General features: G+C 54.6%; 1 protein-coding gene across 4 annotated transcripts; it reads right to left on the bottom strand.

Moving 5' to 3' along the window:
* Positions 1-1,024: 1,024 nt before the first annotated feature.
* Positions 1,025-22,908, bottom strand: ZNF653 (zinc finger protein 653). 4 transcript variants are annotated; one of them, XM_039466499.2, is made up of 9 exons: positions 22,423-22,908; positions 15,434-15,477; positions 12,775-12,990; positions 4,572-5,186; positions 4,267-4,438; positions 4,050-4,161; positions 3,285-3,399; positions 1,677-1,776; positions 1,025-1,486 (listed from the first exon to the last, which is right to left on the bottom strand). In XM_039466499.2, the coding sequence occupies exons 1-9, from the start codon at positions 22,713-22,715 to the stop codon at positions 1,309-1,311; spliced, it is 1,845 nt and encodes a 614-aa protein (XP_039322433.1). In that variant the 5' UTR covers positions 22,716-22,908; the 3' UTR covers positions 1,025-1,308. The 4 variants fall into 4 exon arrangements, 3 of the variants coding, with proteins under 3 accessions (XP_039322433.1, XP_074240702.1, XP_074240703.1); XM_074384601.1 differs by having other exon boundaries at positions 1,715-1,776; XR_012513444.1 differs by having other exon boundaries at positions 1,472-1,486; positions 1,715-1,776; positions 3,285-3,449.
* Between the last annotated feature and the right edge of the window lie 80 nt (positions 22,909-22,988).

Below are 22,988 nucleotides of genomic sequence, written 5' to 3'. Positions count from 1 at the left end.
TGTTCCTCCCAGTTTCCGTCATCGGAAGCTGTGCCCGGAGGTGGGGGCTGCTCCTGGGCGCGCGGACCCCGCTGCGGTTCCCATGGAAACCTGCCGGCTCCGGCTGTGCTGGGAGAGCGGAGGGGACCTGCCTCAGGGGGGAAGGGAGCTCGCGGGGGCGGCCCCAGCGGCCGAACTCGCTCGTCCTTGCCGATTCTTGTCCCCGCCTAGGGTAGCCCCCCGGTCCGTAGCGCAAACAGGCGTAGCTGGGGCCCCGCCCCACCCGAGCGAGCTGGTGAGGAGCCGGCGGGGCCAATCTGCGCGTGGCGCCACAGGGCTCTCCTGGGCACGTGCCTGAACTCGCGGCTGCGGTCCCCAGGGTCACGTGGCTGCGGCCACCCGGGCCTACGCGACTCGCGCGCCACCTGGTGGCCGCGCCTCGCTCCCTGCCCCTCTCCCTAGCGGCCCGCAGGAGGAGGCGGCCTCAGCATCCTCCTCCGGGAAATGGGGCCAGGGCAGGCGCTGCCAACTCCCCTTCCCCCCGCGGCTTCCTGTTTTAGGAACACGCCGAGCTGGTTCTACCTTGGGGTTTCAGCACTGGTTGTTCCTCTGGCCTGAGAATTTCCTCCCCCACTTCTCTTCAGGGATAGATCTTTGTCATTCTGGCCTATGCGCAAATGCCACCTCCTCCGAGGCCCTTCCTGACCACCGACCTCAACAGCATCCCCGGAAAACAACGCATCACTCTCTTTTGCTTGTCACTTGCTGCAGATGTTTCTCATTTAGGGAACTGCTGAACACCTCCCCCATCTCATCTCGGAGCTCGCTGAGTGTGGCAGATGGGTGCTCTGTAAGACCGGAGGAGTGGGCATTAGGGTCCTGAGTTCTGGGAGATGCCTAGAGACCCCAGACCCCAAGCCCCACCTCATCCTGTGGGATCAGGGGCTGTGTGGGGCTGCCCGGACCAGGGGCATACCCCCTGCCCGGCCTCGCTCAGGAAGGGATCAAGTAGGCTGGAGACAAGACAGGGACCTGGCACCCCAAATTATTCAGGCCCAGGAAAAGGGCATCTCCTTTCTCGCTCTTTAATCTCGCTCTGCTCTCTTGACACAGTTCCAGCAATGCAGCCCCAGGCACCAGCTTCAGAGAAGGATGCGGTGGGTTTGGGTGGGGAACCTGCCCAGGGGGCCCAGCCCTGAGGTGGGGCGGGCGCGCCTCCTTCCGGCCCGCGGTCTGGGCGGCCCTCCCAGCAGTCCAGGCCCCGGCAGGCCTGGTTGTGGTTGGTGTCCGAGCGGACGAATAAATAGGGGCGGTCAGTGGTCAGGTGGGTCAAGTGGGCTTGTGGTCTGGGTGGCTTTTGAGCGTGTGGAACTTGACGCTGTCCAGCTTCTCAAAGCGCTTCCCGCAGCGATCACACGTGAAGTTGTACTGCACCTCTGCCGTATGCTTCTTCATGTGCCAGTTGAGCGACGCGCGCTGCCGGCACTGGTAGCCACAGATCTCGCACCTGCCGGGAGCCCGTGGCAGCACGGGGTGGGGTCAGAGTGGGCTGGGCACCGTGGGGTGGGGTGGGGCCCTACAGGGCCAAGCACTGGTGGAATCATGCCCGGGCACTTCGTCGGGGCAGAGCGCTCCCGGACCTGCTGGAATCCCCTCCCTCCCGATCCTCTAGCTATTCGGGGCGGCCTGTGACTCACTGCAGGGGGGTCTCGCCGGTGTGCGTGCGCCGATGTACCTCCAGGTGGTTCTTCCTCTTGAAGGACTTGCCGCAGGTCTCACAGGTGAATTCACGGACACCTGGGGGCGGTAGGGACCGAGGCTGAGGACGGTGCTATTCGGGCAGGGGGCTATGGAGTATCACTGATGTGCTGCAGACTCTGATGTTAGCAGGAGCAGCAGGCTGTCTCTTTGCATGTCCCAGGTCTGCAAGTGCAGACCGACCAAACCCAGGGAACCCTACGTTCTTCCCCTGCGACTGCTGGGAAACACAATCAAGTAGAGCTGAGATTCGAACTTGAGTACCTGAGGGGCATAGGGTGCAAACTGCCAAGCCAACATGGTTCTGAATTTGTCCCCAATTTTTTTTTATTATTGTTGCTATTTTCCCCTCGAGATGAAGTCTTGCTCTGTCGCCCAGGCTGGAGTGCAGTGGCATGATTTCGGCTCACTGCAACTTCCGCCTCCCGGTATGAATTAATTCTCCTGCCTCAGCCTCTCAAGTAGCTGGGATTACTGGCATGTGCCACCATGCCTGGCTGATTTTTATATTTTTAGTAGAGACAGGGTGTCTCCATGTTGGTTCAGGCTGTTCTCAAACTCCCGATCTCAGGTGATCCACCTGCCTCAGCCTCCCAAAGTGCTGAGATTACAGGCGTGAGTTACCGTGTCCAGCCTTATCCCCCATATTTGAACTTTGAATAATTTTGCATTAAAAAAAAAAAAAAAAAAAGTCTGCCAGGCTTGGTGGCTCACAGCTGTAATCCTAGAACTTTGAGAGGCCGAGGCAGGCAGATCGCCTGAGGGCAGGAGTTGGAGACCAGCCTGGCTAACATGGCAAAATCCCATCTTTATTAAAAAATACAAAAATTAGCCGGGTATGGTGTTGGGCGCCTGTAATCCCTGATACTTGGGAGGCTGGGACAGCAGAATTACTTGAACCCGGGAGGCAGAGGGCTGCAGTGAGCCAAGATCACACTCCAGCCTGGGCAACAGAGCAAGACTCCCTTGCAAAAAATAACCCCCTCAACACACACAAGAAAGAAAATGAAAAGAAACAACAAACAGCACCCCAAATTTCTGACCTCTCGAGATAGCAGAAGCTCTGGCCCTCACTGTGTCCCCAGCCCACAAAGAAGACCAGCATTTCTATCACAAGCAGAAACAGAAGCCCAGTCCCAAACCAGCTGCCCCTCTCTGCCCAGCTCTCCTTCCTGTTGCTACTTGGGTGGGCACTGGCTCTGGCCTGTGGCCCCAGGTGCTGCTATGGTTCCAATCTGGAAGAGCCGAGGTGGTATCTTAATCTTGCATGAGACCTGCTCATACGGTTGTGGGGATAAGAGGGGAGATAGCCAGCCCCACCCCCCTCCTGTGATTGATTGGTAACAGTCCCGTTGTTGTGGCTCAGGTAGCTACAGCCTACTGAGCACAGGCAAGAGGCTCCTAGGGATGCAGTCCTGTGGGTTTCTGCCAGGGAACCCAGCACTGGGTTTTGACCCTCCGGCCGGGCCCAGGCTCCCAGGCTCCCAGGCCCCCTATCCCATTCCCCTGTGTCCCCAGCTCACGCACCAGTTGGCCCAGGGCCTGACCTGAATGGATGATCATGTGCCGCCGCAGGTGGTTGGATAGATAGAACTTCTTGCCGCAGCCAGGATGAGGACACACTTTGGTCTTCCCTTTCCGATGAACAAGATTGACGTGGTTCTGGGGACGAGATGGGCAGAAGTGGGTCCCGTAGACCCATTGAACGGGCTCTGGGGGGTGGGGAAAGATGAAGGCAGCTGGAAGGCAGGCTGGGGCTGGCCTCCCCAGGAGGAGGGAAGAAAGCTACCCTTGCTCAACTCTGAGATTCCCAGGGGCACAACTGGGGTCAAAGGGCAGCTCTACTGAACACCTACTATGTGCCAAGCTCTGGACTGGGGTATCCGTCAACTCTGTGAAGGGCCCAATTAATGGATGAGGAAACTGAGGTTCCAGGCTCAGTGGTTTGGCCAGGGTCTCACAGGTGGGCAGCGGCAGGACTGGGACTGGATCTGAGGGCTGTCCGCAGATCAACAGGCAGTCTCAACTGATTCATTCCTCTGTTCTTCCGTTCTTTAACTTACTGGCTCTAGCTTGCAGGCCTGGCATGTACTAGGTGCTTAATATATGCTTAATCAAAGCATGGCATGGCACATTCAAAGGCCAGTTGCTGCATCCTCCCATGCCAGGTGTGAGATGTGACAAGTCCCTGTCTCTGCCTTCAGTGGCACCTCGTCAAACTCCAAGGGGTAAACTAGAGGTAGGACGTCCTGGTGGTGCCATGACCTGGGCCTTGTGGGCCTGGCCCAGGCTACTCTGGGTGGCAGCCTCACCTGGAAGCTGCTAAGGGCCACGTAAACTTGGCTGCAGCCCTCGTATGGGCAGTGGAACATCTCGAGCAGGCCGTCAGCGTCCATCACCCGCGACCGCTTGCTCCGCCGCCTCCTGGAGGGGAAGAGGCCCATGAGGTTGGGGCTCCCGCACCAGGCAGGCTGGGGGCCTGGCCACTCCTATAGCTCGCCTTCACCCTCGCCCGGCCCTGGCACCCACTTCTCGGGCTCCTTGGGGATCTCGTAGATGATGGCTGACATGTCGCTGCCGTCCAGCTCCCCCGTGTCCACCTCTGCTGCGGGCTCTGCACTCTCAGGCACCGTCGTTGCCAGCTCTGGGGCTACGGGCTCCTCCTTCTCCTCCTTCTTGAGCAAGCACAGGTCCTCCTTCTCTACGGGGTGGACACAGGGTGGTGTCCGCGGGGCACGAATCCTGCTGAGGTGCCCACTTGGAGGGCCACTCCTCGCCCAGTCCCTCCCAGGCCCAACCACCCCTGGCCAGAGGCCATGGCAGGTCCCCCAGACCTTTCTTGGTCTCGACGCCCACTACAGTAGTGGTATCCGTGGTGCTGGGCTGGCTGCCCTCGGGCTCTGTCTGGGTGTAGGCTGCCACGCCCTCCATCATGGCACAGGGCACCTCCTCACCCAGGCCACCGCCAGGGGCACTGCTGCCTGCCGCCATGTTGAGGTGAATGCCCTCAGCTGTGAGAGCGTCGTAGCCAGGGCCTGCGATGATGATCACCTGTGAGCCAGGCACCATGCCCGGCATGGGGCAGCTGGCCACTACCTCACCCAGGGCCTCCTGAGGCACGTTCTCAAAGAGGGCGCCGGGGCCCGCACCCACTTGCATGGGTACTGGCACGCACACCACTGTCTCCAGAGCTTCGGGCCCACTGCCTGCTGGGTTGGGGCACAGCGGGGTCCCCTGCTCGGCCAGGCTCTCCACGTGGTGGACGTCAAAGGGGATGTGCACGCCCTCCTGAGTGATAAGCCCGCTGCTGCCCACTGGGCTGGTGGGCGTCACTGCTGCCGCCGCCGCCGCTACAGCCTTGACTGGCTGGCCCTCAGGGCGCTCCTCAGAGTCGGAGCCAGAGCCAGAGCCAGACAAGTCAGAGCTGCTGGCCACCAGCCCATTGCCCACTGTGGGGACAGAAGAAAGAGAATGGTTATGGTAGCTGCAGCCGCTGGTATTTGTTTAGTTTTTCTTTTCTTTTTTTCTTTTTTTTGTTCAAGAGACTCTGCTACCCAAGCTGAAGTGCAGTGGTGTCATCTCAGCTCACTGCAACCTTGGCGTCCTGGATTCAAGTGATTCTCCTGCCTCAGCCTCCCGATTAGCTGGGACTACAGGCGTACACCACCACACCCAGCTAATTTTTGTATTTTCAGTAGAGAAGAGTTTCGACATGCTGGCCAGGCTGGTACTCCTGACCTCAAGCGATCTGCCTGCCTGGGCTTCCCAAAGTGCTGGGATTACAGGTGTGAGACACCTCGCCCAGCTCCGATTTTTTCCAGTAGAGACCAGGTCTTGCTATGCTACCCAGGCTGGCCTTGAACTCCTGGGCTCAAGGGATCCTCCCACCTCGGCCTCCTAAAGTGCTGGGATTACAGGCGTGAGCCACTGTGCCCGGCTAGCACTTGGTATTCGTTGAGGGTTCTCCAGGGGTTGGACACTGTGACCCTCTCACTGCCCAAACAGCAGTCACCTCTCAGCCCCCACTGCCCATGACTGCTCCAAGATGACTGACCCAGCTGAATACCCCTGTTCCGGGGGACATTTTCCTCTCTTGGTCCCCAGACTCACACTCTAGTGTCCCCAAAGTGCTGGGATTACAGGTGTGAGACACCTCACCCAGCCCCGATTTTTTCAAGTAGACACCAGGTCTTGCTACGCTACCCAGGCTGGCCTTAAACTCCTGGGTTCAAGGGCTCCTCCTGCCTCGGCCTCCCGAAGTGCTGGGATTACAGGTGTGAGCCACTGTGCCCAGCCAGCACTGGGCCCCTCCTGGTGGCTCCTTCCAAGTTTCTTTGGTTCTTGCAGGCCTGGAAGGCTAGGGCTGAGGCCTCTCCTCAGCGCTCACCTCACTGCACCCCCAGCCTTGCCCAGGCTGATGGGGTTAAAGGCCACACTCCAATTCTCAGTGCCAACTGTGTGTCCAATAATTCAATCCATTTTTACATTATCTTCCTGGAGCGGGCATCAAATCCTATAAGTTAAAGGCTCAGTCCCACAAGACTGCCCGGACTTCAGATGTCAGCTGCAAGTCCTGGGCTACCCTGTATGTCTGACCAACAGGCTATAAATGGGGGGTTTCCGTGACCCCGTCTTCAGGTTTGATATTTGTTAGAACAACTCACAGAACTCAGAAAATGGCTCTACCTACGATTATAGCTTTATTATAAAGGATTCAACTCAGTGGCAGCCAAATGGAAGGGTACAGGGTAAGATATGGGGGATGGTATGGTCTTCCATCCCTCTCCAGGGGGCACCACGGCCCCAGCCTCTCATGTTTTAGAGCCTTGCTCTGTTGTGCAGCCTGTAGCACAGTGGCACAATCTCGACTCACTGCAACCGCCGCCTCCTGGGTTTAAGCAATTCTCCTACCTCAGCCTCCCAAGTAGCTGGGACTGCAGGCGTGCACCACCACGCACAGCTAATTTTTTGTATTTTTAGTAGAAACAGGGTTTTGCCATGATGCCTAAGCTGGTCTTGAACTCCTGATCAGAGCCATGAGCCACTGTGTCTGGCAAGAGTTTTTATAACTGTCTCCAGCTCCCTGTTCAGTCCCTGGGGACTGGGGGTGGCGCTGAGAGATCCCTCTCTGATCCTGTGTTTGGTCTTCCTGGCAACCAGCCCACATCCAGAAGCTATCTAGGAGCCCCACTGGGAGTCACCTCATTAGCAAAGATTCAGGGGTGTTCCTAGCGGGCTTATTATGAGTAACAAAAAACACTCCTATCACTTGGGAAATTTAAAGGGTTTTGGGAGCTCTGTACCAGGAACCCAGGACAAAGACAGAGACGAGGTCTTGCTCTGTTGTCCTGGCTGGAGTGCAGTGGTTTGATCATAGCTCATGACAGCCTCGAACACTTGGGCTCAAGAGATCCTCCTGCCTCGGCCTCTCAAGTAGCTGGGACTACAGAGACGCTCCACCATGATAGGGTAATTTTTAAATTTTTCTAGACACAAAGTCTCACTATGTTGCCCAGGCTTGTCTTGACTTCCGGGTCTGGAGGATCCTCCTTCCTTGGCCTCCCAAAGCACTGGAACTACAGTAAAGTATCTATCTTTTTTTTCTTTTTTTTTAAAGACAGAGTCTTGTTCTGATGCCTAGGCTGGAGTGCAGTGACACCATCTCAGCTCACTGCAACCTCCACCTCCCAGGTTCAAGCAATTCTCCTGCCTCAGCCTCCCAAGTAGATAGGATTACAGGCACATGCCACCATGCCCGGCTAATTTTTGTATTTTTAGTAGAGACAGGGTTTTGCCATGTTGGCCAGGCTGGTCTGGAACTCCTAACCTCAGGTGATCTGCCTGCCTTGGCCTCCCAAAGTGCTGGGATTACAGGCTTGAGACACTGTGCCCAGCCAAGTATCTATTCTTTTTTTTTTTTTTGAGACAGAGTCTTGCTTTGTCGCCCAGGCTAGAGTGCAGTGTGGCACAATCTCACTACAATTTCTGACTCCCAGGTTCAAGTGATTCTCCTGTCTCAGCCTCCCAAGTAGTTGGGATTACAGGCATGAGCCACCTCACCCAGCCAAGTATCTATTCTTATTAATACTATAACCACCTATGGCCTGGTGACTCCATGTGCAGCCCCTTCCTAGACCTTCCTGTCGAGCTCCAGATTATTCCATCTGAGGGTCTCACAGGCATCTCAAACTCAGATCTGCAATGCTGGGCTCTGAATCTTCCCTGCCACAAAGCCTGCACTGTTCACGGGTGTCCCTGACTCAGCGGATGGCAGCTCTGTCCCTCCAGTGGCTCATGCCAAAGTCCTGGGGCTCTTCTTGATTTCTCTCTCTCTCACACCCACTTCCAATCTGTCAGCAAAACCTGTTGGTGCTGCATCCAAAATATATCCACCTGCAGCCTGACCGCTTCTCTTACTTCCCCTGCAGCTGCTAGTCATGGCCCCTCCATCCCCCTGCCAGGGCCAGTGCAGTCCCTTCTGCTGGGTCCCCAGCTCCTGACAACCTGCTCCTTACCTCCTGTGAAAGATGCAGACCAGCTGCTCACTAAACCCCTCTCCACCTGGCACCAGCACAGACTACATTTCCCAGCATCCCTTGCAGGTAAATGTGGCACCATGTGGCTGAGTCCCAGTCAATGGAATCCAAATGGACAGGTGCTTTCAAAGTTGAACCTCCACTTTTCTCCCCAACCACCCAGCCAGGACCCAGAAGGAGGCTGGAGCCACAGGAAGGAAAGAACCTGAGTCCATGAACGAAAGGCAGCCTGCAGGCTGGAAGCACCAGGCTTTGTATGTGGGAAACAAACTACTGTGCCATGTCATGAGAGCTAGAGTGTGTCTGTTTCAGGAGGTGTTCAATTACCGACTGCCTTTGCTTTCTCTCCTAACATCCTTGGAGACGCTGGACAGGTTCCTGCCTCAGGGCCTTTGCACCTGTCATTCCCTCTGCTTGAATTCTCTTCTGTCCGACACCTGAGAAGGCTCCTCCCTTCCCTCCATCAGAACCTTCAACAAAGGGCATTTTTTCAGGGGGAATTTTCTGACCATTCTGCCTCAAATAGTTCCTTTTTCCCTCCTTTATTTTTTCCCAAAGCACGTACCCCCTTACAGGGCACTCTATATTTTATTTTATTTTTCAGATGGAGTTTTGCTCTTGTCATCCAGGCTGGAGTGCAATGGTGTGATCTTGGCTCACCACAATCTCCAACTCCCAGATTCAAGTGATTCTCCTCCCTCCGTGTCCTGAGTAGCTGGGATTACAGGCACACGCCATCATGCCTGGCTAATTTTTCTATTTTTAGTAGAAACGGTGTTTCACATTGTTGGACAAGCTAATCTCGAACTCCCGACCTCAAGTGATCCATTTGCCTTGGCCTCTAAAAATGCTGGGATTACAGGTGTGAGCCACCACACGGGGCCTATATTTTATTGATTGATTGATTGATTGATTGATTGAGACAGTGTCTCCCTCTGTTGCCTAGGCTGGAATGCAGTGGTACAGTCACAACTCACTGCAGCCTCGAGCTCCTAGGCTCAAGCCTTCTAAATCACTGGGAGAAGTGCACCACTATGCCACACTTTTTCATTTTTTGGCTAGAGATGGGGTCTCACTATGTCACCTAGACAGTTACTCTAAGTCCTGGCCTCAAGCAATCCTGCCTTGGTTTCCCAAAGCACTGGGATTACAGGCTTGAGCCACTGTGCCCGGCCTACACTCTGTATTTTTATTAGTTTATCCTGCTGCATTTCCTCTCCAGAATGTAAATTCCATAAGGTTGCAGGGTCCCTGTGCAGAGACCCCAGTGCTAAGAAAGCTGCTTGGTGCACAGTGAGGGTTTGTTCCAATAAATGAACGAATCTCAGTTCCCTGATCCTACCTCACTGCAACCTCTGCCTCCTGGGTTCAAGTGATTCTCATGCTTCTGCCTCCCAGGTAGCTGGGATTACAGGCATGCGCCACCATGCCCAGCTAATTTTGTATTTTTAATAGAGACGGGGTTTCTCTGTGTTGGTCAGGCTGGTATCAGACTCCTGACCTCAGGTGATCAGCCCACCTCATCCTCCCAAAGTGCTGGGATTATAGTTGTGAGCCACCGCACCTGGCTGTTTTGGGTCTTTAATGAATAAATATGTATAAGTGCTTAGGACAGTAGGGGGCTCAAAGTAGGCATCCTGTAAGTTTCCTATTGTTATTATCTCAGTACCATTCATTCAGCGAAGTGAGATGCCCACTCTTGATAGACCTGGGGTGGCAGCAGGGTTGGTGATAAGGATGATCAGACTCTCTTTCTAAACAATTTCCCCTTGTTTTATAATCTGCAGGGTGGGCGAGCACCGTGGCACCATCCTGAAGGAGGGGGCAGTCACCCAGTGAGCAGAGGGAATGGCCAGAGGAAGCGTCTGGGTCCACGTGACTGCAGCATCTGCTAAGTCTGGCTGATCGAAGACTTCTCCCCAGGTAATGACAGCACTAAAATAGCTGTGGGCAAGGCACAGTGGCACATGCCTGTAATCCCAGCACTTTAGGAGGCCAAGGCAGGAGGATTACCAGAACCCAGGAGTTTCAGACCAGCCTGGGCAACATAGTGAGATCCTGTCTCTACAAAAAATTTTAAAAATTGCTGGCTGTGCTAGTGTATGCCTGTGTTCCCAGCTACTCAGAAGGGTGGGGTGGGAAGATCACTTGAGCCCAGAAGTTGGAGGCTGCAGTGAGCTATGACTGCACCACTGCACTCCAGCCTGGGCAACAGAGTGAGACCCTGTCTCTAAAAAAGTAAAAAAATAAAAATAAAGGCGAAGTGTGGTGGCTCATGCCTATAATCCCAGCACTTGGGGAGGCCAAGGCGGGCGGATCACGAGGTCAAAAGATCGAGACCATCCTGGCCAACATGGTGAAACCCCATCTCTACTAAAAATATAAAAATTAGCTGAGCATGGTGGTGCACACCTGTAGTCCCAGCTCTTTGGGAGGCTGAGGCAGAAGAATCACTTAAACTCAGGAGGTGGAGGTTGCAGTGAGCCGAGATCACACCACTGCACTTTAGCCTGGCAAGAGAGCAAGACTCTGTCTCAAAAATAAATAAATTAAATAAAATAGAGTTAGCCACCTGCGGTGCCTCATGCCTATAATCTCAGCACTTTGGGAGGCCAAGGCAGGAGGATCACTTGAGACCAGAGGACTGCACTCGCCCCTGAAGCCCTCAGCCAGTTCGAGGGTCCCCGCTCTGTCCCAGTTCAAGACCAGCCTGGCCAATGTGGTCAAAACCTGTCTTTACTAAAAATACAAAAATTAGAAAGGCATGGTGGCTCATGCCTGTAATCCTAGCTACTGCGGAGGCTGAGATGAGAGAATTGCTTGAACCGGGAGGCGGAGGTTACAGTGAGCCAAGATAAATAACACCACTGCACTCGAGCTTGGACGACAGAGAGAAACTCTGTCTCAAAAACAATAAAAAGAAAAAGTTGAGGCTGGGAGCACTGGCTCACGCCTGTAATCCCAGCACTTTGGGAGGCCAAGGTGGCTGGATCACCAGAGGTCAGGAGTTTGAGACCAGCCTGGCCGACACCTCTACTAAAACTACAAACATCTCTACTAAAACTACAAAAAGTAGCCAGGTGTGGTGGTGCACACCTGTAATCCCAGCTACTTGGAAGGCTGAGGCGGGAGAATTGTTTGAATCTGGAAAACAGGTTGCAATGAGCTGAGATCGCACCATTACACTCCAGCCTGCACAACCAGTGCAAGACGCTGTCTCAAAAATAAATAAATAAATTTAATTACATTAAATAAAAAAGAAAAAGTTGAGTTGGGGCATAAGGAAGCTGGTCTGGGTGCAGCCCACACCCCAGCCTGACCCATCACCAGATGGACCAGTCAGATCACTCCTGGGGCCTAGGGTTCCTCAACTGACAAGTGGGGCTGATGACAAGGCCATGGGGAAGATTCAGGGCAGCTCGGTGCAGGGTTAGGACTGGCACACAGTGAGGACGACAGTAAAAGGCAGAGGAGGGCAGAAGGCAGGTCCCAGATCACAGGACAGGGCGGCCAAAGGGCCACGGCATGCTGGAAGCCTGGCCGACCCTTGGTGGGATGGCTGTTGGTGGGGGCACCCACCCAGAACACCTCTCGCCCCCGGCTTCCCCTTGGCCAGCTGGGATGCCACCTGCTCCAAGATGCCAGCCAGCACCGGCTCAGCCCCGGTGACTGCCCCACCCTCAGCCCTGACGGGGCGCCTGGCAGCAGGCCCCACACTCCTTTTCTAGCCAATGCCAAACCCCTGAGGCCGCAGGCAGCCCCCTCACCACCCACCAGGGCCAACTGGGCCTCCCTCACTAAATCCTTCCTGGCTGCCCCATGGGATGGGAAGGAGAGAGGCAGGGACCTCGAGGGTGGGAGGGAGGAGGAGAAAGGGAAATGAAAGGAAACAAGAGAGAGAGGGAGGATGAGACAGAGAAAATGAAACATCAAGGAAGGAAGAGACAAAGGCAGCTCAAGGGAGGAGAAATGGGGACCAGGAAGGGAACAGAATGAAGTGGGGACAGCAAGAAGCGAAGCCTGGAAAGGCAGAAAGTGAGAGAATGGGACTGGGAGCCGGAGAAAATCAAAAAGGAGGTAGCAGCCAGCTTAGCCAGGACTCAAGAGGGCATCTCAGCCTACAGAGCCATAAGGCCAGGATGGTTCAGGCGGCCGTGTCGCTGTGGGGCCGAGCCCTGCCCCAGCAGGCCTGCCCCCACCCCAGCTGCCAAGCCAGGGCTCCTGGGCCCTCAGCCAGCCCTGCCGGGGATTGGCCTTGGGCACATATGGGCAAACTGCTTCGTAAGGAGGGACTGCCTCCTCACTGGGGTTCTGTAAGGACTCAAAGAGGTCAAGGCCATGAAGGGATGAGCCTGGCCCACCGTGTCCCCGCTCTGTCCCAGTGCCAGAGCCAGAGCCAGAGCCACTGTGGCTGCTATTCTGTTTGCAATGCTGGCCTAGGGCTGGTAAGAAGCCCCCAGACATGGGCGGCCCCCCGTGTGCCCTCGCCTCACAGACCCACCTTTGTCACTGTCAGGGTCTGAGTCGCTGAGGGGCTTCAGGGGCGAGTGCAGGTCCTGGAAGTAGCGGTGGCCAGCTTCACACTGCCACACGGCTGTGGTGTACAGGCCGAAGGTGGGGTCTAGCTCTGCCAAGTGCGGCTCGTACGGGCAGCGGTGCTTGTGGTCCTCGTACCAGATCACCACGTTCTTCAGGCAGTTCACATTGCGTCGCCGCCCTGTGGACACAGGGCTGAGGGGTGAGTGTAAGGGGCAGGGCTCAGACCATGGTGACACGGCTGCCTGAACCACCTGGGCCTTATGGGTCCCATGAGTTGGGAGGGCCTCCTGAGTGCCATCCAGGCCTGTACCCAGTTTAGAGAGGCAAACTGAGGTTGAGAGAGGAGAGGCACCCCTAACAGGACTGTTCAATTGGTTAAGTCATATAAACAGTGGAGCCTGGCACACAGTTGGTGCATAATTGTTAGCTGCTTGTTATTGTTCTAATCTTCATCAATCGCCTAGACCAGCGCAGCCCTCAGGCCCAGGACTCCCTGGCTCCTGCCCTAACCACCCCCTACAGCCTCAAGGGGGCGCCTGTCAACACCCGAGTCAAGTCTGGTCCCTCTTCTGCGCAGAATCCCCAACAAGGGCACAGCACAATGCCTTACACCTTCAATGCCAGCACTTTGGAAGGCAGAGGATGGCAGATCACTTAAGGCCAGGAGTTTGAAACCAACCTGGCTGAGATGATGAAAACCTGTCTTCACTAAAAATACAAAAATTTGGCTGGGCGTGGTGGCTCACACCTGTAATCCCAGCACTTTCGGAGGCCAAAGTGGGCGGATCACAAGGTCAGGAGTTCGAGACCAGCCTGATCAACATGGTGAAACCCCGTCTCTACTAAAAATACAAAAATTAGCCAGGCATGGTGCCTCGCACCTGTAATCCCAGGTACTCAGGAGGCTGAGGCAGGAGAATTGCTTGAACCCGGGAGGTGGAGGTTGCAGTGAGCCGAGATCACGCCACTGCACTCCAGCCTGGGTGACAGAGCAAGACTCTGTCTCAAAATAAAATAAAATAAAATTAGCCAGGCATGGTGGTGCATGCCTGTCGTCACAGCTACTTGGGAGGTTGAGATAGGAGTATCGCTTGAGCCCCAGAGGTGGAGGATGCAGTGAGCCAAGACTGCACCACCGCACTCCAGCCTGGGTGACACAGCAAGACCACCTCCCTCAGGGTAAAAGCCAAAGTCCTCCTTTCAGCCCACAAGGTCCACTGTGATTTGTCACCTCACTGCGCTTACCAGCTTGGTCACTCTACTCCAGCCACACGGCCTCCTCACTATTCCTGGAGTGGGCTAGGTGTGGCCTTGCTTCAAGGCCTTTGCATAGGCTGTGCCTGCTTTCTCCAGATAACTGTCTTGCTCCCTCCCCACATCACTCAGGTCTCCCCCAAATGCGCTCACCTCTGAGAGGCCACACCCTGCCCAGTCACTGTGGTCTGTTTTCTCCAGGTAGTACCTAGATGCCATCTGTGGCCATTTGTTTACATGTGCCCTGACTGTCTCTCCCACCAGAATGTCGATTCCTCAAGAGCAGGAACACTGCTGTTTTGTTCCTTCTGTACCCCCAGTGCCCCCAGCCAGGGCCTGGCACACAGTAGGTGCTCCAAGAACATTGGCTGCATGAGAGAACGCTGTGTAAGGGGTGAGCATGGTGGAACCAGACGGCCTGGGTTTGAATCCTGGCTCTGCCCCTTCCCAGCTGGGTGGCTCTGGGCAAGTGACTCGGCTTCTCGGAGCCCCAGGTGCCTCCTCTGAGCTGGGGGAAATAAGGGATTCCCATCCCTGAGGGCTGCCAGGTAGGAGGGAGGGAGTGAAGACATTACCAGGGCACAGAACAAGGCTGGGCATACAGTGAGTGCTAGGAAATGTATCTGTGACTTGTGTGATGGCCCTGGTCCCTCGGCCAAGTGGGGTGACAGCATGCCCCCCAACCCTGCCCTCTGGGCTGGGAGATGAAGAGGGGGCCCAGAAGAGGGGTCTGGGTCTAGGGAATGCACCCAGGGTCTCCAACCATGAGGGCAATAGAGTCATCGCCGACAGCCGCCTCTAGCCCAGCCCTTTCCCTCCTTATTGTGCTCCTCAACCCTTAAGGAGCTCATCCCTTGAGGAGTGCAATCCCTTGAGGATTCAGGGTCAAGGTCATAGGTCACCCCCACCTCCGAAGCATCCTAAGAAGGGGAGGGGCTCAGTGCCACCAGGGGGCCTTCACCTTGCTGGACATGGCCTGGGACCCCCAGCTCCAGGGCTCAGAGCTGTGCAGACCGTAGCTGTTCAGACTCCCACCGACTGGTATCCAGCAGGACAGGAGAGATAACCTCCAGACCTCTCCTCTAACCACCAGTGCCTTGCTCCGTCTGCCCTTCAGGCTCTGCACAAGCTATTCCCTCTGCTCTGCTCTCCCCTGACCGACTCCCATGCCGGGAGCAGGAGACTGAGGAACACAAGCACACTGCGCCTGAGACACACACACCTGGCTTTGAGGTCTGGCTCTGCAGATTCTAACTGTGCTGCCGGTGGCAGTGACCTGGCCTGCCAGGCCTCTCTGGGCCTCGATCTCCATATTCCCGCCACTCCCACCTCTCCCCACCTCCCTCAGAGGCTAAGCTTCCACTTACTTTTCTTCCGCTTTGGCTTTTTGGGGACCTGCTCCCAAGGCTTCCTGCAACAGAGAGAGGCAGTGAGGGTGAACACAGGGCCAGCGCTGGGCCTGTTTGACCTGTAAGTAACAACAATGGCTACAGCCACTGGTCATGGTGCACTGAAACAAAATCTGAACTTTTTGTTTTTTGAGATGGAATTTCGCTCTTGTTGCCCAGTCTGGAGTGCAGTGGCACGATCTCAGCTGACCACAACCTCCACCTCCTGGGTTCAAGTGATTCTCTTGCCTCAGCCTCCTGAGTAGCTGGGATTACAGGCATGCGCTACCACGCCCAGCTAATTTTGTATTTTTAGTAGAGACAGGGTTTTGCCATGTTGGTCAGGCTGGTCTCCAACTCCCGACCTCAGGTGACCCACCTGCCTGGGCCTCCCAAAGCGCTGGAATTACAGGTGTGAGCCACTGTTCCCGGCGCTTTTTGTTTTTTATTGAGATGGAGGCTCATTCTGTCGCCCAGGCTGGAGTGCAGTGGTACTATTTTGGCTCATTGCAGCCTCCGCCTCCCAGATTTACACGATTTTCCTGCCTCAGCCTCCTGAGTAGCTGGAATTACAGGTGTGAAACACCTCTCCTGTTTTTTTTGAAGGAGTCTTGCTCTATCACTCAGGCTGGAGTGCGGTGGTGTGATCTCAGCTCATTGCAACCTCCGACTCCTAGGTTCAAGCGAGTCTCATGCTTCCAGAGTAGCTGGGATTACAGGTGTGCACCAGAGTAGCTGGGATTACAGGCGTGTGCCACCATGCCAAGCTAATTTGTGTGTGTGTGTGTGTGTGTGTGTGTGTGTGTTTAGTAGAGACAGAGTTTCACCACATTGGCCATGCTTATCTTGAACTTCTGACCTTAGGTGATCGGCCAACCTTGGCCCCCCAAAGCGTTGAGATTATAGGTATAAGTCAGCACACCGAGCCAGAAATCTGAACTTCTATGTACCTGTCCCGAGCTCCAGCACTGTGTCACCAGGTCCCTTGTTTGGGCTCTCTCCCCGACTGCCACTAGCCCTGGGAGGGGGTTCTAGTATTATCGCCACCTCAATGAGCAAGAAAAACAGGCTTAGGTCGAGGTCGATCTCTTGACCTTGTGATCCACCCGCCTCGGCCTCCCAAAGTGCTGGGATTACAGGCTTGAGCCACCGTGCCCGGCCCATATATATATATATATATATATATACATATATATATATATATATATATATATTTAAAGGCCAGGCTTGATGGCTCATGCCTGTAATCCCAGCACTTTAAGAGTCTTAAGAGGGGTGGATTGCTTCAGGCCAGAAGTTGGAGACCAGCCTGGAAAACATGGTGAAACTCTGACTGCAAAAAAAAAAAAAAAAATACAGAAATTAGCCAGGCAGAGTGGCATGCACCTGTAGTCCCAGTTACTCAGATGGCTGAGGTGGGAGGATCACCTAAGCCTGGGAATGTCAAGGCTGCAGTGAGCTGGGATCACGCCACCGCACTCCAGCCTGGGCAACAGAGTGAAACCGTGTCTCAAAAACAGAGAAACAAATTAAAAACAAACAAAACACGATCTTGGTCATGCTGCAGCCCTGTCACTTAGTCATCAATAAGCAAATAGTACAATGATCATTATGATTATCAGTATCACCGTGGAGCCCGGGCCCCCTGGCACACTGGCCTCCCTGCTGTGGCCCAGACCTGCTCTTGCCACAGACATCCTGACAACCAGTCTAGTGTCTCTTATCAGCAAAACTGCCCTGTTAACAATTCTCAGCCCCATACCCATCTGGTCCCCAGGACTGCACCCTGGGGCTTCTCCACCCTTCCTAGCCCAGGCTCTGCCCCTGCTGGGGGCTCTGCTCCTCCACGTCCCATCCCATGTGACTCTATCCCTTCTTATGGCTCTACCCTCCCCTGCAAGGGGACTTACTGGCTGTGGAGACCCTCACCCAACCCAAAACCCAAGTCTGTCTGTTTGCCCAGGCTGGAACACAGTGGTGCCATCTCAGCTCACTGCAACCTCCGCCTCCCAGGTTCAAGTGATTCTCCTGCCTCAGCCTTCTCAGTAGCTGGAATTACAGGCGTCTGCCACCATGCCCAGCTAATCTTTGTACTTTTAGTAGAGACAGGTTTTGCCATGTTTGGCAAGCTGCTCTTGAACTCCTGATATCAAGGGATATGCTCACCTTGGCCTCCCAAAGTGCTGGGATTACAAGTGTGAGCCACTGTGCCCGGCCCCAAACCCAAGTCCTAAAGTCCACAGCCACCTCCACCCACTCACAGCTGGAGGCTGGGAGTGTCACACTGCAGTGGGAACAGTCTTGGGTATCAGCCAGACCCAAGTTCAAGACTAAGCTCTTTTTTGTTTTTTTTTGAAACAGAGTCTCAATCTGTCACCCAGGCTGGAGTGCAATGGCATGATCGTGGCTCACTGTAACCTCTGCCTCCTGGGTTCAAGCAATTTTCCTGCCTCAGCCTCCTGAGTAGCTAGGATTATAGGCGTGTGCCACCATGCCTGGCTAATTTTTGTATTTTTAGTAGAGACAGGGTTTCACCCTGTTTGTCAGGCTGGTCTCGAACTCCTGACCTCATGATGCACCCACCTCAGCCTCCCAGAGTGCTAGGATTACAGGCCACTTGCCTGTGTGACCTCAAGCAGGTCTTATCCCCTCTGAGCCTCAGTTTTCCTGTGTGTCAAGTTGAAACAGTAGCAGTGCCTTCCACACAGAGTCAGCACAGGACCAAAGAAGGTCATGTGTAACATGGCGAGTACCACTCTCCAACCCCAAGGCATGGCTTTCTCCCTCAACCTGCCTTCCCTGTCCTGTCTGCTTCTCCAAGTTCTGCCACTTCTCTGACTTGCAGCAGAGGCCACTGGCATCTAGGACCACAGTTATTGGGGCTCCTCAGGTCTTGGTTTTGCTGTTCTCTGTCATTTGCTTTCCATCTTCACTCATTCATTCCCACCAGCATCTAAATATGCCTTATTTCTCTTATATTGGATTAAAATCATTTTGATACCGACCTTCCCCAACAGCCCCTTCCCCATGTCTCTTTTTCTTTTCCTGAGACAGGGTCTCGCAATGTTGCCCCAGCTGGAGTGCAGTGGCATCATCATAGCTCACTGAAGCCACGACCTCCAGGGATCAATGGATCCTCCTGCCTCAGCTTCCCGAGCAGATGGGACCACAGAAATGCGCCATCACCCCCAACTAAGTATTGCATTTTTTTTATAGAGATTGGGTTTCACCACGTTGTCCAGGTTGGTCTCAAGTTCCTGGGCTCAAGCAATCCTCCTGCCTTGGCCTCCCAAAGTGCTGGGATTACAGGTGTGAGCCCCCGCGCCCAGCCTCCTTCCTCATTTCCCCCCTTTGCCACAGTTGTCTACACTCGCTGTCTCCATGTCCTCTCCTCCGTCTCACTAGAAATCCTCCAGTCAGAGCTTTTCTCCATCACGCCACACAGTGTCCCATCGCAGTCACCAGTGACTGCTGTTTCACTTGGCCCAACAGCATTGGACCCGAAAGATGCTTCCTTTGGCCTCCTGGGCGCTGCCACTGGCCCTGGGGCTGCTGCTTCTCTCACCTCCCTTACCAAGGAGAGCGAATGCCACACTCAGGACTGTTTTGTCTAAAAGTATCCCATTAGTAATTTTTTTTTTTTTTTTTTTTTTTTGAAACGGAGTCTTGCTCTGTCACCCAGGCTGGAGTGCAGTGGCACGATCATGGCTCATTGCAACCTCCACCTCTTGGGTTCAAGCTATTCTCCTGCCTCGGCCTCCCGAGTAGCTGGGACTACAGGTGCAAGCTGCCATGCCTGGCTAATTTTTTATATTTTCAGCAGAAAAGAGGTTTCGCTGTGTTAGCCAGGATGGTCTTGATCTCCTGACCTTGTGATCTACCTGCTTTGGCCTCCCAAAGTCCTGGGATTACAGGCGTGAGCCACCGTGCCCGTCCCTCTTTTCATTTTTTATTGTTGTCAAGAGTAGACTGAACCTCTTTGGACTTATCACCGGCTTTACCAATTGTCAACTCTTGGCTAACCTTGTTTTACAATGTGTAACCCATCCATCATTCCAGCCGCACACATCCTAGAGAGAGTTTCTTCTAAAATATAAACCAGGCTAGGCCAAGCATGGTGGCTCACGCCTGTAATCCCAGCACTTTGGGAGGCCAAGGCGGATGGATTGCCTGAGGTTAGGAGTTTAAGACCAGCCTGACCAATATAGTGAAACATGAACTCTATTACAAATACAAAAAATTAACTGGGCATGGTGGCGGCTGCCTGTAATCCCAGCTACTCAGGAGGCTGAGGCAGGAGAATCACTTGAACCCAGGAGGTGGAGGTTGTAGTTAGCTGAGATCACACACACACACAAAAAATACACACACACACACACACACACACACACACACACCCCAGGCTGGGTACAGTGGTATGTGACTTGTAGTCCCAGTTGCTCTGGACGCTGAAGTGGGAGAATCATTTGAGCCCAGGAGTTCAAGACCATTTTGGGCAACATAGCAAGACTGCATCTCAAAAATAAATAAATAAAAAAGGAAATAAAAGGCCGGGCACGGTGGCTCAAGCCTGTAATCCCAGCACTTTGGGAAGCCAAGGCAGGCAGATCACTTGAGGTCAGGAGTTTGAGACCAGCCTGGCCAACATGGTGAAACCTTGTCTCTACTAAAAATACAAAAATCAGCCAGGGTTGGTGGCACATACCTATAATCCCAGCTACTCAGGAGGCTGAAGCAGGAGAATCAGTTGAACCCGGGAGGTAGAGGTTGCAGTGAGCCAAGATTATGCCACTGTACTACAGCATGGGCGACAGATCGAGACTCCATCTCAAAAAAAAGTGGGTGGGAGAGGGCGGGATAAAGGTACACCATGCCACTTCTTTCTCTGTACAAAATCTTACACCTAAGAAAAGGCTCCCACCTCACTGAGAGGAAAAACTGGAATCCTCTCCATGGCCCTGCATGACCTTCCTGTCACCAATCTGTCCTTGTCTTCCCTTCTCCTCCTCACTCGTTGCAGTCCAGCCATACAATCCTCTTCAGTGTCCCTGGCACACAAACAGGCAGGTCCTGCCTCAGGGCCTGTGCATCTGCTATTCCCTCCACCTTAACTCTTCCACAGAGACACGCAGGGTTCCTTGTAGGTTCCTTCAGGTGTTTACTGAAATGCTATGTTCTGAATGCGACCACCTAAATCTCCCTATTTTAACTTCCAACTCACACTCCTCATTTCACTTTTGTTTTTTCCATAACCCCTATCTCTCTCTTAGGGACTATTTACTTCTGTTTCTGGTCTGCAGTAAATAAGCCTTTTGCCAGGTACGGTGGCTTACAACTGTAATCCCAGCACTTTGGGAGGCCGAGGAGGGAGGCTCCTTGAGCCAAGGAGTTCGATACCAGCCTGGGCAACATGGTGAGATCTCTGTCTCTACAAAAAATTTAAAAAATTAGCTGGGCGAGGTGATGCACCTGTAGTCCATGCTACTTGGGAGACTGAGGCAGGAGGATCCTTTGAGTCTGGGAGGTTGAGGCTGCTGTGAGTTATCAACATGCCACTGTACTCCAGCCTTGTTAACAAAGCCAGACCCTGTCTCAAGAACAAACAGACAGGGCTGGGCACAGTGGCTTTCAGCTGTAACCCCAGCACTTTGGGAGGCTGAGGCTGGAGAATCACTTGAGCCTAAGAGTTTGCGACCAGCCTGGGCAACATAGAGAAACCTCTGTCTCTAAAAAAAAATACAAAGATCAGCCAGGTGGGGCGACATGCACCTGTGGTCCCATATACTCAGGAGGATCACCTGAGCCCATGAGGTTGAGGCTGCAGTGAGCCATGATCATGACACTGCACTCCAGTCTGGGTGAGAGAGTGAGACCCCATCTCAAAAAGAAAAACAAACAAACAAACAAAAACCCAGGACTTTGAACAAGCCATCCACTCTGTCCACCAGAATGTCTGCTCCATGGGGCAGGTATCTTTGCGTTCCCAGCATTTCTAGTCCTGCCCCTGAGCATATAAACCAGCTTGCTGTCCTAGGAAAGGTGGGTACAATTCAGCAGGATCTGTTTGATTCTTGACTCTCAGAATCTCCCCCCAGAGAAACGTGAATATGTGCACCTGAAAACCAGGGCAGAACAAAGATTTCCTTGCAGCACTGCTTTTGATAGGGAATAAACATCACTCTCCTAACAGTTAATACTCAGGGAACTCACTACCTGCCGGGCACTGTTCTAAGCTCTTTGCCTATTTTAACTCAATCATCACATCAACGTAAAAGGCAGGAAGGGAAAAACTCCATCCACACTGCTCCTTCTCAAGATTGAGAATTTACTCTACAAAAGACAGGCCTCTCTGCCCTCCACCTGCCCAGCTAACTCGGGAGCTCCTCTTTATCCGAGTCTCCCTGGACTGAGTTGCTTCACAGAACTAGGAGGTTTAGGAGAGTGTGGCCCAGGTTGTAAAGGGTCCTCCGGGTGTGCTGAAACGGGTTGTGGGAATGGAGCCATATGGAATCCCAGATGGGGCACCAGAACTTCATGAAGTTCAGGGGTGAGTGCCCCAGAGTGTCCAGAGTCCCAGGCCAGGTGGGGAATTGAGCGGGGGAGGATGAGACTGCTGAGGGGGCGGGGCTGCCGCTCCAGGGACTGGGTAGTTACAAGGCCTGGAGGTAGGGCCAGTCCCAGGATTGGGCCGCTAGAGTTCTAAGGGGAGGGACCAAGCGCTCAAAAAGGCGGGTCGAGAGGCTAGGTGCATCCTGGGATTGGGCAGCCGGAACGATGGGAGGCAGGGCCGCAAGCCAGGCGAGTCCCTACCGGACAGTCAGAGACCCAAGCCGGCGGCCCGGCTCCTGGGCGGGGCTCGCAGGTGCTAAGGGCGGGGCCTTGACACGGAGGGGGCGGGGGCACAACCGGCTGGGGCTGGGGGCGTCTCCTCCCTCGCTCCCTCCCTCCCTTGGGCCGGGCCCCCTCACCCGTGGCGGCCGCTCCGCTGGCCGCGCTCCAGAGAGATGAGGTAGGCAGCAAGCTTGGCGTCGCTCCAGCCGCTGCGGCGCCGCAGGTCCACCCAGGGCCCGTGCGCCTCGCCCAGGTACACGCGCCGCACGTCGTACTTCTTCCGGGACTCGAGCCGTCGCCGGGCCCGGTCCGACTCCGTGAGTCGCGGCCGGCCCCGCGCTTTGCGGCCTGCTGCGCCCTCCTCGGTGGCTGCCTCCCCGCCCGCGCCCGCCTCAGCCTCCGCCTCGGGCTCCGGCGCCCGCTCCGCCATCCCCCCCACCCTGGTTACCAGCCTCCCCCGTTGTTAGGAGCCCGACCGGAAGTGGCGTGCATCTTCTGCGTCGCCGGGAAATTTTTCACGGTCTCTCGCTGCCCGAGGGCGCCAAAAGGAGACCAAGAACGGAAACTGCGCATGCGCCCCTTTTCAGTTAAACTTTCTAACTTCGTTTGGTGGGGGAGAACCAGAAGAGCCTGCAGACCCTGGAGGGGTCTCGCTTGCCCATCGCTGGCAGCCTGAGATCCTGGGGAGGGGATGCCACACTTG

The sequence above is a fragment of the Saimiri boliviensis genome, chromosome 14 (genome assembly GCF_048565385.1).
Source record: "Saimiri boliviensis isolate mSaiBol1 chromosome 14, mSaiBol1.pri, whole genome shotgun sequence".
NCBI lineage: Eukaryota > Metazoa > Chordata > Mammalia > Primates > Cebidae > Saimiri > Saimiri boliviensis.
Note: the sequence above shows the minus strand (reverse complement) of the source record. Positions and strands in the feature narration are given on the sequence as shown.

Bases quoted from the DNA above. Each gene is read 5' to 3' on its own strand.
- ZNF653 (XM_039466499.2), bottom strand. From the start codon at position 22,715: ATGGCGGAGCGGGCGCCGGAGCCCGAGGCGGAGGCTGAGGCGGGCGCG. The intron at 12,991-15,433 runs GTAAGTGGAAGC...CTGTGTCCACAG, and splicing joins AAAGCCAAAGCGGAAGAAAA to GGCGGCGACGCAATGTGAAC. The intron at 1,777-3,284 runs GTCAGGCCCTGG...TACCGCCCCCAG, and splicing joins GCACATGATCATCCATTCAG to GTGTCCGTGAATTCACCTGT.